The following is a 17,053-nucleotide window of genomic DNA, read 5'->3' on the forward strand; positions in this document are numbered from 1 at the left end:
TCAAATTATAGAGAATTACAATAATAATCATTTATGTCGAAGTCTCAAATTTTATAACTCACATATTTACTATTTGTGAACGCAACATCTCCCTATTACATTTACAATCTTCAACTAAAATTTGGCATGCTTTTTAAAAATGCAAAAGGTCATTGTAGCTATCGCAGAGTGTAAAATTGAGGACTGCTATTTTTAAAAATTTAATCTACTCTAACCACTTTTAATTTAATTTCAAGTGTTTAAGGCATATTTCTAACACAATTACATAAATTACGTTACGATTAAATATATTCAAAATTGATCAAAGTAACCATAAAAGATAATATATATTAACTTTATAAAATATTATATGTCATCGTTGAAAATGATTTGTCCTGGAGAGTAATAAAAATTCATATATATGCATGATAAAAGATGTGAATACTTGTCAACATATTTGTATTGACTTTTCGGATTACTTGTTTAATAGAGTGATTTTAACATTATTATTGATTCTCGACTTTCATATTTGATAATACATAATAAACATGGAAACTATTTATATGACATTCTCTTGTTCGTTTGAATAAATCGAACAAAAACAACACACATCGAATCATATATCTACTTTCATAATATAAAATATAAAATATTGTATGGGTAAATAATATCTTTGAGTGTTAGATGATAACTTTCGGTATCCAATTGATATTTTAGAATAAATATGAATTCAAAGAAGAAGTTAAGATCAGAGAAATTGATACATTTAATAAAAATTAAAATAAAATAAATATATATTTTTAAAACATACAGAGTTAGATGAGCCGGCAAAAGAAAAAATTATATAATAAGTTATTATTATCTTGCATAATTATTTGTTCTCATTTCATCTTGATTTACGTAATGATATCTGATGGAATACAAAATTCAAGAAATAAGATAATATATTTTCTTAAAAAATTATGATATGAAACAAACTATACGTATGTATCACAATAAATCATCCTTTTTATTTTTTTATACGTCTTCACATTTTTTTGTTTTAGTATTTTCTTGAGATTTTATGTAAATTCTTTAATTTCATAGTTATCATTGTTTCTATTTTGGGCCTCCAACTTTAATGCATAAATATTTTTATCTATTTTTTCTTAATTTATTTAAAACTTTTATAGCGTAATTATAATTGTATTATAATTATGACATGTGATTATATATATATATTAGAAACTTCAGTATATATGTTTTTGACAAAAAATTTAACTATGTAAATTTACAGTAAATACTATATTTCAAAAAATATTTTGTACATTTAAAACTGAATATCCCAAGAATTCACATTATTAAATTTTATATATGTGGATCTACAGAACCTATTATCACAAATATTCAGAATAAATGATTGATTTCGAAAACATATGATCATTAAAGCTGAAAATTCTAGATTGATACAAATGATTACTTTTTTTAAAAATAAAATTATACGAATGTCTACACATTTTTATTCTTTTCTAATGCATTTTCCTCTTTGATTGCCAACAATTTCACTTTCCTGTGTTAGTTGTTTCACAATTTTGACATAGGTACTATACTTTTTAAATGTGCATTGATTTGTTAGTTTTGGATTTTAGCTTCTATTTTGAAACTTTAGCTATTTTTTAATAATTATTATATTTTATTCGATTAACAAAATAATATTTTGAAGATACACAAGTGATTTGTGTTGCTGTGTGACATAGACGCGGATCCACATGTTAGATTCTTCATAATTTAATTTTTAAGATTATGAGTTACAAATACAAATGTGAAAATTCGACAAAAAAAAAACAAACATTTAAGAACTTAAAAATATAGCTTTAGAAGTTATATATAAATATGAGACATTTGTGAAAAACTAAGTTAAATGCATCAAACATAGTATATGGATCAATGTTATAATATTATTTGTTATTTAAATAAATATTTTATCTATTTTGTCGTTTATCATTATTTTACGTATTTTTTATTTTTGTATTTTTTTAAATTCAAATTTCTAAGGAACTGGTCTAATTTTAATTTAATTAATTAATTAATTTAAATTGAAAATTTTCATTTAAATAAGGATAAAAATCATATATTTTTAATGCAAAATTACCGTTTGTTCCTTATAAGTTTATAATTACAAAAATCCCTCAAACTGATACAATAATATAAGCGTTGATACATTAATTTGACGCGAGATACATTAATCGTTAAGTAAGATACATAACATTTTATACATGATACACTAATCTGATGTACATTTTATACATGATACACTAATTTGATACGCGAGATACATTAATCTGATGCACAAGATACATTAATTTGATGCGCTGATACATTGATCTAATGCGTAAAAATGAGGAATTTGTAAAACTAATAGTGGATAATGATAATAAGAGAACATAAAGATGAGATTTCTGTCATTTTTCCTTTAAATAATACTCTAGTTTTGATTTTATTTTTATTTTGAATAATTAGTAAACTAGTCAAAATTTCTAACATAATTATTAAAAATATCCATATTTTAAAATATTTAGTAAAAATGTCAATATTTTTAGAAAATATAATGTATCCTAATATAATTATTTTTCTTTCCTTTTATTTTTCAAATCAGTCTCGTTTTTACCCCACTACCTGTTGAAAGTGAAAAAGAAAAAAAAATCTCATTACCAATTTCACTTATTTCTAGGTTGTTACTCCAAATCCCTCTTCTCTCTTTCTCTTTGATACGTGAGTTTCTTTTTCCAATTATTTTCAGAAATTGATAAAAAACCTTTAGAAGATATCCAAGTGACTTGCATCTGTGTAAACTTTTCAATATATTTGATTATATATTGCTTAGTAAATCTTCTATGTTTTGTTAGAATTTTTGATAAGAAAAAACTCAAAATTTCTCTTTAACGGCAGATTCAAAGAGAACTATAAGAGGATTGGTGTAATGATCGATAATATAGGATTAGTGGCTAGAATGACGGGAGAAAGCAGAGCTAAGCAACTACATGACCCTATTCAAATGCAAAGTCTTCTTCAATTACAGAATATAATCAAATGGTGAATGAACAACTTCACGAAGATAAAATTACTTTATATATGTGCATATGTATTCCCTCGTTCTCTTTCAAATTTAAATAATCTGGGAATTTAATTTGTATTCCTTTTTGTAAAAAAATTTACTTATATTTGGATACAACTCATAACGAAACTATAGTTTATCTATCGTTTTTTCATTAATTTTTATGCATCTAGTTTTGTAATCTTATCTTTATTTTGTTTTCATACTATTAATTGGATACAAATTCTGTAGTTCATAATATCATTTTATTTGGAGTTTGTGAATATAACATATTTATGTATTTCTTATATTTGTATTCGTATTATTTTTTGGTATGTACATCATCAAATTGTATTCATCACCGAAAGTAGATACAAAATTAGTAGTTCATAATAGTATCTTTGCAGGTGATTGTGTAGAATATATACAACATAATTTTTGATTGGATACAACTTTGTAATACATAATATTATTTTGTGGAAATTATGCATAATACTACATGTTTTTTGTTATATTGCTTCTTATTTTGTATTTATTCTAACTGTATGCCTACTAATTTTATATTTTTATCATCGAAGTGTATTCAACCTCGACAGTGGATACAAAGTTAGTAGTTCACAATAGTATCTTTATAGCTAATTATCTAGAATGATGCATAATTTTTATATGCGTTTCTTTTTTATTTGCATTCATCTAAACTGTATACCATCAAAAGTTTTGTATGTTTGTTCTTCAAATGTATCTCAATATCTCTCTATTTAAATCTCGATTAATTTTTTTTTTAAATTATTCTCTTCCATGATTTTCTCCTTTCTGTTATTAACTAATTGTTTTCTTTAAACTTAAACAAATGAAAAAAATATAATCAACCTTATAACAAAAAAAATATTGACTTTGAAATAAATATTGAAAATGTGGCTAAAGAGCCCCATTAAATACTAAAATATTAATATTTTGAAAATTTTTCATTTTTATTTTTGCTAAAAAAGACTCCAAGGGCATGAGTCTCTCACTTGGGCCCAACATTCAAAACCAAATCCGGCCCAAAACCATGACTGACCCGCCCCACACTATTTCTTCAGACCCCCACGCGCCCCTCTTCTCCATTCAGACCTAGAACGCAGCAGCCCTAAAAGACGAAGAACCCTAGTTCGGTGCGGCATCTCTTCATACACTACGCCGTGATTAGCACGATTTCTTGTACCGCTCAAAGATTTTAGAAACTCTTCGATGGTATTGTGTTGTAATTTACCAGAAACTGTGCCTCACTGCGAGTCTACGACCAGCGACATTGCCTGACTTTCACGATTTCTACTGACGGCTTTGCAATATATCAGTATCTCAGTCTTTTCTTCCAAGTTTCAACTGGTAAGTTTTAATTTTCTGAATTTTAGTGCGACGATTTATGAGTTCCATAAAAAATACTGATTTCTGTTCATCTAGCGGAGTGACTTGTATTGTCCTGAGCCCTGATATGAATATTTTGTTAGATCGTTTCTCTGCAGAAGTTGATATGCACCCGCATTTAATAGATCTTTGGCAAAACTTTCACTTTTCAACGGTGGCAGTGATACACAGTGATATAGGATGACTTTTAGTTTAGGGAGTGTTATCTTAGAATCACATTAGAACTATCAAGTCAAAATTATCTCCATTAGGCTTTATTTTTTTTGGTTATTTGATAAGTCACAAGAAGGCTAAAAGCCTTGAAAGTTCTTGAGCCTTGGTGAAGAATTGCTTAAGCATTTAATAACTCATTTGTTTACTCCTGCTGACATAACAAGTATCCGAGGTGATTCATTGTCCCCTTCTTGTTGCTTAGAATGAGTAAGAAGGTTACGTGGCCATACACATTTTTTAACTTGAACTGCTAATTGTTCGATAATCTGATAACTGGTGCCCTCTTCCTACTTTGAACAGCTCAGTTTACCCCCAAAAAATAATGCATTGCATGGGAATCAACCTCTTCAGGCTGCACACTCTAGGGATAGACATCAATTAGTCTGATCTCAAAGTGCATTGGAGCAAACACCTCTATACAATTGTATAACCATTTTTGGTTTCTACTTGGATCAGAAAGTTTGATGTATTTTATTTTCTTTAAATGTTGGACACCAAGAAGTCATGCAAACAACAACCTATTAGTTTGTTTCTCCTTGGTATCCTACAAGTTGTGGCGATTCAAAGTCCCCTACTTTCTCCTTTCATGAGAATGTAGGCTACGATAACCCGACATCTCTATTCAGTTATCTTTACAGAAGCTACTAATCTATGATAAACTAAACTTGTTGCCTCTATTTTGCTCGTTATGTCCTTCATGCGGCTCTGAGAAGTTTGATTGCCTTTTATTTTCTTTAAACGTTGGACACCAAGAAGACATGCAGACAACAACCTATTAGTTTGTTTCTCCTTGGTGTCCTACAAGTTGTGGAAATTCAAAGTCCCCTACTTTCTCATTCTCATGAGAATGTAGGCTACGATAAAACCTACATCTCTATTCAGTTATCTGTGTGGAAGGTACTAATCTATGATATAGTGAACTTCTTGCCTCTCTTTTGCCTCTTTAAGAGATACAGCCTTCATGTGGTTCAGGGAAGTTTGATTGGCTTTTATTTTCTTAAAACGCTGGACACGAAGAAGACATGCAAACAGCAACATATTAGTTTGTTTCTCCTTGGTATCCTATATGTTGTGGGTATTCTAAGTCCCCTACTTTCTCCTTCTCATGAGAATGTGGGCTACGATAACCCTACATTTTTATACGGATAACTTTACAGAACCTACTAATCTATGATATTTTAACCTAGCTGCCTTTTCTTTTGCCGTCTACCTCAAGAGTTCCTTCATCTGGTTGACGAAATGTCTTTAGTTTGTTTAGGTGTCGGACACCAAGAAGACTTGCAACGAATAAACTGTTAGTTTGTTTCTCCATGGTATTCTACATATTTTGATGATTCATAGTCCCTTAATTGCTAGCTGTCTTTTCTTTTGCCGAGTTCCTTCATCTGGTTGACGAAATGTCTTTAGTTTGTTTAAGCGTCGGACTCCAAGGAGACTTGCAACAAATAAACTATTAGTTTGTTTCTACATATTTTGATGATTCCTAGTCCCTTACTTTTTATCCGGAAGTTTTAAGCTCTGATCATTTATGCTTTTGGCCTCAACCTGAGAACCATTACACATTATCTCATCCCTTGCGTTCTATATAGCTAACAATTAGCATTCACTTGTTGGAAAGAGAATGAGGAATTTGCTGATTGGGAGCTGTATTGTTGGAAGGTATGAAGTTTTGATAGACACAGTTGTATTAGATGGGAAGAGCTGTTTCTATAGCAGGAATTTGAGTTATTCTTTTATAGAGTAATTGTCTGAAAGTCTGTCCATTAGAAAGGCTTGTGCATTTCTTTCTTATGTTGGAAATGATACTGAGTATGTTTTCTATTGTGATTCTTTCTAGTCTTCTGTGAATACTTCTCTCTTTCTACTTTTCTTTGTAGTTGTTCGTCCTCCCAGCAACTTAGGTTTCTATCTCTTCTAATGCATTTTCCTCTTTGGTTGTCCAGGATCCACTTTCTTGTTTTAATTGTTTCACAACTATTTTGACATGAATACTATAGTTTTCCAGATGTGCACTGGGTTTTTGGTTTTGGGCTTTTGGCTTCCATTTTAGGATTTTAACTATTTTGAAACAATTACCATGTTTTTATTTGGTCAACTGATAGTTTCCCGGTTTATTATTAAACATACAAGAACTGACTTACAAAGTTGAAATCTTTCCAATCTACATAGTTGAAGACACCTTGGCTTTATTTTTGCACAGCAGTTTTCCAACTTTTGAAGATAATCTTCCACAAAGAGCAATTGGATGGGGTGAAAAGGCTTGATAGAAAAAGGATGGAGTGGAAAGGATAATTGTATATGACACGTTCTCTTCCCTTTATGGAAGAAGTTGGCTGTATAGGTTCTATAAAACGGCAATATATTTATCAAACTACTGAAGTAGAAGCTAGATATTTTGTGTCTTTTACATAAAAGACTTCCTGAATCTGAAAGCATTGGAACTTCAAAGTCATTATCCCCATCCCCCATCCCCCATCCCTACCTTTTCTTGATAGAAAAGGGAAATCCACTACCTGTCTCTTAAACTATATATATGCACTTCACAGACTTTGCTGTGCTTGCATGTCAAGATGGATAGATCACATCGAAACCCCTAAAGTCTGAAAAAAAAATGATAACAGAAAATATTGAGTGATGGTTTGTTATATCCCATTGTCCTACAATATTTTTCTGTTGAATATTTTCCTCCTTCAATGTGGAAAAGGAGGCTATAATCACACGTACATCCTCTTAGTGTGTCGCTGTATAATTTTGTGAAATATGGAATAGCTGTAGAGACTCTTCTCTTTTTGAATTTGTGGATCCTTTGTTCATACAATACAATTGGACAAAAAAGGAATGCAAAAAATACCAAGTGATTATTTAATGTATCCTGTTGTCCTACAGCATATGAGTGATGAACAGTCTCCTTCTTTAGAGTGGAAAAGGAGGCTACAGTTACTCAGACAACCTCTTTACATGTTGCTATTATTATCTATATGGAATAGCTGTAAAAATCCTTTGCCCCCTCATTCTGGGGGTATATTGTCCGTGCTGTACAGTTGGACAAAAAAGATTACAGAAAATACAGAGTGATTGTTTGCTGTATCAAGTTGTCCTATAAAGTTGAGTGATGAGCGGTCTCCTTCTTCAAAGTGGAAAAGGAGGCTACAATCATTCGCACATCCTCTTAGCTTGAGGTTCTGGTTAATTTTTGCTTTCCTTCGCTACTTTATGTACTTGTTCCTTGTTTTATGGGGTTCTTGGTAGGAATTTTAGTTCTGAAGCACGATATTAGATATTACTTGCATGTTTAAAGCTAGGTGATGTCAAATTGAGTTTGTTGAGGTGACCGTTGAGACTTTGGAAATATGATTTGATGAATTGTAGTTTTTGAACCGTCTTTTATGGTTACCGGTTAGGGTGGACTCTCACTCAGTTCTTTTTTCCAAAAATGAAAACAGAACACCTCATCCATGGAGCATAATTGCCAATAATAAAACCTCCCAAGGTTCAGACTTGTATAAATGCAGCAATCAACACTATCATCACACACGTCGGCGGTACAAGGAGCTTCAGCTGCGGAGTCCAATGAGATGAGTGGAGATGCGCCGCCAAAGCAGGTGGCAATGGCACTGGAGCGACTGGGGCAGGCGAGTCGACTCATAGCTGATATTAGAATTGGCGCAGATCGGCTGTTGGAAGCCCTATTTGTGTCAGCGCAGCGGCAACACTCTTCTAAACCTTTGCATCTTATCCACAAAGAAGAAGCTTCCATGAGACAACACCTTCAAGAGCTTCGCTCTGTTGGAAGACAGTTAGAAGATTCTGGTGTCCTCAATGATTCCCTCCGATCACGAAGTAATTCATGGGGCCTCCACATGCCTTTGGTTTGTCCTGATGGTGCTGTTGTTGCATATGCATGGAAGAGACAACTTGCTGGTCAGGCTGGTGCATCTGCAGTTGATAGGACCAGGTTAGCTCTCAAGGCCTTCAATGGTCAGAAAAGACGATTTTTCCCCCACCTTGATACCAATTATGGTGGGGAGGGTGTGACAAAGAAACTTCGTGGTCCTCCATCAAGTGATCAAGAAGAAACTTGTGAACTGAAATCAGTGTCTGAAGTTTTGACACATCTGAAAAAGGAGGTCCCAAATGTAATAACATTCTCTTACCGGCGTTTGGATTGGTTGTTGCGAGCTACCTCATTGCCCTCTTCGACCAGTGAAAATTCTATTGAATTATCGAAAGAGAATACTTTCCAAAGCACGAGAACATTAAGACAAGGATCATCTGATGATGATGTTCCAGACAAGGTTGCCATAATCGAATTGTTGATTCCTTCTGTTTTTAGAGCCATAGTATCAGTTTCCCCTGCTGGTTCCTTGGATCCCGACGCTGTAGCATTCTTCTCGCCAAACGAGGGTGGTAGCTACATACATGCGAGGGGATTCTCAGTTCATCATGTATTTAGGCACATCACGGAGCATGCTGCTATGGCTTTACAGCATTTTACAGGTGTTGGTACTGAGTCACCCTTGCTTTCTTTGCTGTTATGGGTTTGCAGCTATCAGACTTTGTTCTCGAAAGGTTGCAGTAAGTGTAGCCGTCTACTATCAATGGACAAAGAGTCTGCTATGCTACTGCCCCCTGTTAATCGCCCTTACCGAAACTTTTCTGCTGGAAAATTCTTGTCAAAAGAGGAGCCAAGTGTGGATTCTAGTCAGTGTTTTCACATCGACTGCTTTTCTGAGGAAGCATAGGAAATCAGCTTTCTGACACCATTGTACAAAGAAATTCCGAATCTATAGATAGGCTCTCAACATTTTGGACCTCTTTCCCACCAGACAGGTAACAACCAGCTTTTGTACTTCCGTTTTCTTGCATTTAAACTAGTTTCGCTTGATCTTGAAAAGTCGTAGTAAGAAATGTGAAATTTATTCTCTGTTCAACAAAAAATAGGACAAAGGTACCTCATCCTCTTTGGTCATTATAATGTAGTATGTAGCCTGAGAGTGGTTGGTTAACGATTTGGATTGTATTTGTAACACCAAACTTTAGATTAGTTACGTTTAAGTTTCTTTTTGAGGTCTTTAAAATCCTCCTAAATCAATGACAACTCTATACTTGTGATCTTTTCGGAAGTCACGAAGGTTAACAGAAAGTCAATTATTTTGTTGTTTTATTTATGCTCTGCTTTAATTCATGTAATCTAAAGCTGTTGGTTTTAGCCTTTCTAGGTTGGTCTAATCATTAATGGAATTTAAATAGGAAAATTTGAATAACAATTAACAAGTCGTATTTTCCTCTGTTTGATATGCCTTTACATCTTGATTATTTTAGACATACAGTAAATATTCGATAAATTAATAATCTCGGTAAAATAATGTTTTTCTCTGGTCTCGACTTGGGCCAATGGAAAAAATCATCAATTTTGATAAGATAATGAAATAATATATTTCTAGAAGACCATTATATAAGTATATGGTTCCATTAATATCATAAATTAATAATTCTTTACAAGATCAAATACATCTAAGAATTTAGTGAAATATGATTTTATTGTGTTTTGTTTTTTCTTAAAATTTAAATCTAGTTGAAGCTCATCTTTAAATTTTCTTATTGCATCCAAGAGATGTAGTGTTGTCTTTTCGAGCTGCACCATAAAATTGTAAAGAGTTCTAGATGCGATAAATGCTTCCTTAAGCGTAGCTGGCTCCAAAGATATAGTATTATCTTCAACTTCATCATCAATATTGCATTTTTCGATGCTATCCACAATTTATTCTAAACTCTGGATCTAAGAACATATATCACTTTCACCCGGATAATACAAGTTCTTGATATCCATTTTACCGTGGTAACCAAGACCATTAATCATGCTAGGTTCATGAATGCCGTTTCACAAGTGGATTTATTCTAATTCTCTGAGATTGCATCCCTCGAACGAATTTTTCAGTGTCGAAAACAATTTGCTATTGTCTATTGTTGAACATTTGTTGTTCAAGCAGGGATTGCAATTTAATAGCATCCGAAACATTGATCTTTGTTGGATCAGTTTGTCTCATTTCATAACCTTCTAATATCCTACGATAAAATCTGTTACAATAATACATCTTGAAAGTGCTCTTATTATTCCAGCATCACAAGGTTGAAATTAGTAAGATATAATGATTTTGATGTATTCTTTGTACTTTATGCATAATAATTTTTTATGTGAAATCAATAAATATGAAAAATAAATTAAAAAGATATAATTATTTTAATATAATTACATATAACCTTCATTAAATCTCAAATCATTTTTTAAATTGATAAATATTAATTTATTGATTAAATAATAGAATTTTTTAGCTAAAATCATCCCTGGAGTATGACCAAACCTAAAGTATATCCTTGTGTTATATAAGTGAACAAAAAACATCCCTGAATTATTCAAAAAGTTGCAAGATTCATCCTTTTGTGTAATTTTTTAAAGAAAATGTGTAAAGTCGAATGAATATATGTACACATGGTTAAGCTAATCGAGTTACGTGATTTTTTAAAAATTTTCAAAATTGAGGGTTTAAATTATATTCAGATAAAAAAATATTCAAATTCTAAATATTCTTTGATAAAAAAAAATACTATTCCAACTTCAACAATTTCAAATACAACAATTATTTTTTTATTTGAATAACTAAACACCTATGTAATTTCACTAAATTTTCAGCATTTCTGTACATTGTATAAAATGTGAACGTGTATATATAGTATGTATCCCTCAATATTTTACTTAAGAAAATATCTAAATAGTTGGATGTAATATATTTGAAATGATTTTTACACAATCTTTCTAACCTTCTGAACGTACTGTATGAATATTTCAAAACTTATGTATTAGTGCAAGTCAATTTACTTGATGTTGCAAAAAACATACCCTATAAACTAACAACATACGAAATTTAAATTGAAGATTCATTTCCTATCCATATCCTTATTTTTTTTTTTGGTTATAACTTGATCTTTTCGTCGGGGCCAAGACGTGATCAAATTTTAAAAAAGTCATTATTTTTATTAGTTCAATCAGTTTCTTGATAAAAATAGACTGAAGGATGATTCTTATTATTTTTTGGATAGTATAAGTATAATTTTTACTCACATATATAATATAAGAATATACATTAGATTTGAGTCATAGTTGAGAGATGATTTTAGCCAACGTTTTAAAATAATATCTCTATAAAATAATAAAATTTTACGATCTCACCTATGTTAATTTTTTAATATAGAGGTTTTATTATAGAGCCATCCGAAAAGTATTCTTATAATTCAAAATTGGGAGCCACTTGTCCACGCACAAAATGACAGTTGTAATTTGAACATTTTCAATTCTCAAAATATCGCCGATGACAAGAGTTGACACAGTCGGTCCGGGTCGTAAAAACAGGCTGGCCCATTATACAATTATAATAATTTTTAAATTATATGAAATTGAACAAAATATATTATTGTTAATTAATAGGTCAAAATGTCCTTTTGTCTGATAAATATATGACCAGTATTTTTTTCTCTTAAACATAAATGTATTCTTATTATTTCTTATTACATCCTTGGGGACTTTAACTGATGGGACATTCTTGAGGGTAGGGCATAACTGCAATAATTAGCGATAACTTGCATTACTTCACGTGATTAGTGAGTTAAACACTTAAACTTAAACTAATACAATATAATACATGATTCTTCATTAGAATATTATATCGTATATAGAGTTAAAATTTTGATTTAATATATATATATATATACAAACACTCTTTAGAAAACAAGTTAAATGTTTAGTCTGGTGATTAAATAATTGTAAAAATTACTCAAACTGTATTGAGATATGAATAATTAATCTTTTTATTAAAAAATTCAAACAATTCTCGATCCATGAGTTAACTTTGAAATAAAGCTAAATCAATATGTATTTCTTTATATGGCAATTGGTAAGACTCATCATCTTTATTAATCGATGTTGAACATCATTGATCAATTTTCATGATTTCTGGACGTGCAAAAAATATTAAAAGTATATATCAAATCAGTAGTGATTAATTTTCTAATGTAAACTTAAATATTAATTCTTACCTTATGAATTAACTTTTGAAATTCAATATTTTATTCTCTACCCATCCTACTCTTTGCATTCCTATTTTCATCATAAACATAATTGGTGCACACAAATTACTGTGGGTATGTTATATCTATATTATAAATAATTATTTATATATAATGTATTAAACAATATATCTACACTATAATACACAAAAACCAAATACAGACAAAAAATAACTAGTAATTGTGATATTAACTTAATGGATAACAAATTTATTGAAACAAATATAAAAAATTCAAATTTGAAAGTTGGAAAGAACAAAAAATGAATGGAGACAAAAAATTACCCCTTCGATCTTACTTTGACCCAACTTTACCTAAATATGGAAAAAAATTATTCAATTTTGCGTAACACCTATAATAATAATTAATTTTATTTAGAAGCTTATTAGGAAATGACGCAATTAATAATTAGACGATGAGGTGTCCAATTTGTCAAAATTCATCTCTTTCACCACGTGTCCTTTGAGTCAAAACTCAAAATAGTGAAAGTCGTTGCTGTCACGTGCCACTCACGTGACTCCCATTGTTACCTAGGACCACGACAAAGCGCCGTCAACAAACGGATTAATATTCCCTCTGTATCATAAAGAATAATCTAGTTTGACTTGACACAAAATTTAAGAAAATAAAGAATACTTTTAATTATATAATTCTAAATTAAAGTTATGTTAAATGTATAAAATTACCTTTTAATCTTGTGACCTTAAAAATGTCATGTGAAAAGTTATTACGAAAAAAAGAAAGAGGTCATTATTTTTGAACAGATTAAAAACAAAAGGTGATCATTCTTTTTGAAACGAAAAGAATACATTTTTTTCTTCTTTTATATCCAACTTTCATATCAAAGTCAGTAGTTGAACCAAAAATTTTAATAAGTAGTTCAAAATAAAAAACTACAGACACATAAAGTGGCAGAAGAGAATTTGACATTTACTATATATACCTTAAAAGTATTTTAATCACGTATAAATTAGGGGCGGGCGTTCGATTCTTTGGTTCGATTTAATCAAATTTCGATTTGGTTCTTCGATTTTCGGTTTTAGAAAAGTGTGCACCATAGTTTATGCCAAACTAGATTAGTTCGATTCAATTTAATTCGGTGTTTTTAAATCAATTTTTTCGATATGAATAAAAATAAAGAGGGCATATTATAAAGTGTTAAGAGTTTCATCATGTATTTAATAAAAATAAAAAGGACATAGATGATTTTTTAGCAAAGATGCCAAATGAGTTGTCTCTGTTTCTTAGCATAGATGACTGCCATTTTGCTAAAGCCTAAAGGCTTTCTCCCGTACCGCACGATGAACTTTCGAACAACCAAAATATAAGGACTCACAACATACAATCGTACATGCATAAACAACAATAGTTCAACACTTTATTGACATTATATTTGTTGTCATTTAAAAATTAAAAATTTAAATGGGTCGTGTAAATATTTGAGTCAAAATTCTAAATCGTATAACTATTATTAATCAAGCAATATAATTAAAATATTTTAAATTTATTAAATAAAACTTCGATTCTTCGATGCACCATAGTTTCGAAACCCTTGCATCGAACTCTGAATCAAAGAATCGAAGTTCCGAAAAAAAAATTGATATCAAATAGAAATACCGAAGAATCGAAACCGTAGAATCAAAATTTTTCGTTTCGATTTGATTTTTCGATATTTATGCTCACCCCTAATATAAATTATATAATTTCCACCGAAGAAGTTTCGAATAAACTCCTCATTATAAGGTGACTCCATCACTAATTAAAATGCAATTATTTTAAATTTGTACTGAATATGGCTTCATTGCTCTTCATCAAAAACTCAAACTCAAATTTTTTAATTAAAAAGAAGCAAACTCATTCACTGCACCACGTCGGTTAGCGGTGTTAAATCCCTCTCATCAACACCAACAACTGTTGTTTTTTCATGGAAGAACCACGCGTCAAAGCACCAAACGGTAGCCCCACAAAGTAAGCTCAGCTCATTATGGGCCTGACACGTTGAAAGGTAGACTCAAAAAGTCCTTTAATTAATTAACAATGGTTAATCATGATTATGATATTATTGTCTTCACTAATTTGCCCTCGTGTTGTGGCTTATTTACCAGATTGACCTTACCTTTTTTTTTTTTTGGAAACTAAAGGGGTGGACCTAGGTTTTTTGGTGAGTGATGACTTTTTGTGTAGATAAGTAATCTCATTTTCTATTTCAACATCACTCACTAAAGGATTCATCATTTGCCTAAAATCTAAAGGTTCTAGAGAAGCTTACCATGAAGTTTTATGGTTAAAAGTTTCCGTTTGAATCGATTTATTTAAGATAGTTTTAAGGTAAAAATAATTTTATAATATATTTAATTAAGATTAAAAATCATGAATTATAAACTCATTCAAAGATGTTTGAAAAATATGGAGATTTTTTTTACTCAAGAGAATGCTTTCCAATTTTTCGTTTTAAGTTTGATTAAAACTTTTGAATAATATTTTTTTTACGAATATAAATAATTAAAAATAAACAAATAATTTTAATATTTTTACTTACATATCGAATAAAAAAAGCGTGAAACCTATTTATTTTTTAAAGAAAAAGCATTTTCCATCTTTTTTTTTCCGTACAAAACACACCTTAAGACTAAAGGTGTACAAGTAACTAATAAAAATATTGTTTCTGTCACTTTATGATTTAGTATATAGATAGCTTGTTCCTTTATTGTGTCAATTTCATTTTTGGTTTTGTATAATTTAATTGTTGGCTAGAGAGTAACCCATGTATCATATTTCTAGTTGACATGCAAAGTTGAGTTTCTTTTTCCTCCATTATTTATATATAATAATTACTTGATTGACTGAACAATGACTAGATGTTCACATTCATGAATAATTTCGTTTGAACTTAGAATTTGAATTAAGATATTATCATAACTAAAATTAGTGTAGTGATACAATTTATTAATGTCTAGAATAATATTTGTTGTACATATATACTTACTCTTCTTAATTTGGATTAAGACATAGGATCAATACATATTTTGTATAATATAATATAACAATATGAGAGCTGAAAAGAATAAAGTGAATGCAGATCTTATCACTATCTTAGAAATTTATCTACAAATGTTGCTCTCGATAGATCCTCAACTCAAGAAACACGAGATACAAAACGAATTAAGAACGTAATAGTACTATAATTATTATTTGAATATTTTTTTTGTTTGGACACTATTTTAAACCTAAATACATGCTATGAAAGTGATAGTGCGTTTGAGGGAACATACACTTTTGAATAAAGTATAGCAAAGTAATATATATTAGATAGATGGGTAAATACAAAAGCCATTATATATTTTGGATTTTTGAAACTTTTTGACATAAATAAAGTTCATATATACATTTTTATTGTGACTTAGCTTGTAGTCATCTAATTATCTCTTCTTTTATCCTTATAGTTTTTTTTTTTTTAATGTTAATAACTTTGGTGGAGAGATAAAATTTTATTCTAGGACGGCTAATGGATAATATATAGTGGAAAACAATTGTTATCCAAATAATTCAAATTAAAGTTTAAACTTCCAAATTAAACAATTAAGTGTTCTATAAATATAGTGGGATTTAAGGGAGCTTGTGATTTGCTCTTTTAATTTTATAACATGATACAATACAATATGTAGCAAATGTCAACGTGCACTTTTTGAAAGAATAAAAGGGTGTCAAAATAGATAGAGATGATCACTACAAAAACATTGGATAATTTTGATTTTTTTTTGGTTTTAAATAAAGATTCGAACATTTAAAGGAATCAATAATCAATAATAATTGTGATGAGAAGCATAAGATTTCGTATATTTATATGAAAATATCCAATTCAAATCATAAATATAAATCTAAAAAATCACGTAAAAATATTTTTTACGATAAATTTTTATACTACACGTGAATAATGATACAAGTTTAATTTAAGTTTCTATATAAATATTACATTTGGAATGAAACCTAAAAGGAATGCTTCTCCATCGTTACTCTTTTCTTTTAGAAAAAAAAAAGGAATAAAAAATAATAATAATTAGAGATAAGTAAAAAATTAAAATATGAAAAAACGAATCCTCACAAGCCACAACAAGGTGATAATTACCTATTTATTATTTTCTCCTAAATGTTTCATTCTTTATTAAAAATGATTTTTAATAATAATTAATTATTGATAAAATTTGATTGCCATTAAAAATGTATTTTTAATTATAATTAACATTCATTGTAAATATTTTC

At 29.9% G+C, this 17,053-nt stretch overlaps 1 protein-coding gene across 1 annotated transcript; it reads left to right on the forward strand.

Moving 5' to 3' along the window:
• The first annotated feature begins 4,130 nt into the window (after positions 1-4,130).
• LOC107008576 (mediator of RNA polymerase II transcription subunit 27) lies at positions 4,131-9,820 on the forward strand. Its single transcript, XM_015207675.2, has 2 exons — positions 4,131-4,420; positions 8,116-9,820. The coding sequence occupies exon 2, from the start codon at positions 8,179-8,181 to the stop codon at positions 9,412-9,414; it is 1,236 nt and encodes a 411-aa protein (XP_015063161.1). The 5' UTR covers positions 4,131-4,420; positions 8,116-8,178; the 3' UTR covers positions 9,415-9,820.
• Positions 9,821-17,053: the final 7,233 nt, after the last annotated feature.

The sequence above is a fragment of the Solanum pennellii genome, chromosome 1 (assembly GCF_001406875.1).
Source record: "Solanum pennellii chromosome 1, SPENNV200".
Taxonomy (NCBI): domain Eukaryota; kingdom Viridiplantae; phylum Streptophyta; class Magnoliopsida; order Solanales; family Solanaceae; genus Solanum; species Solanum pennellii.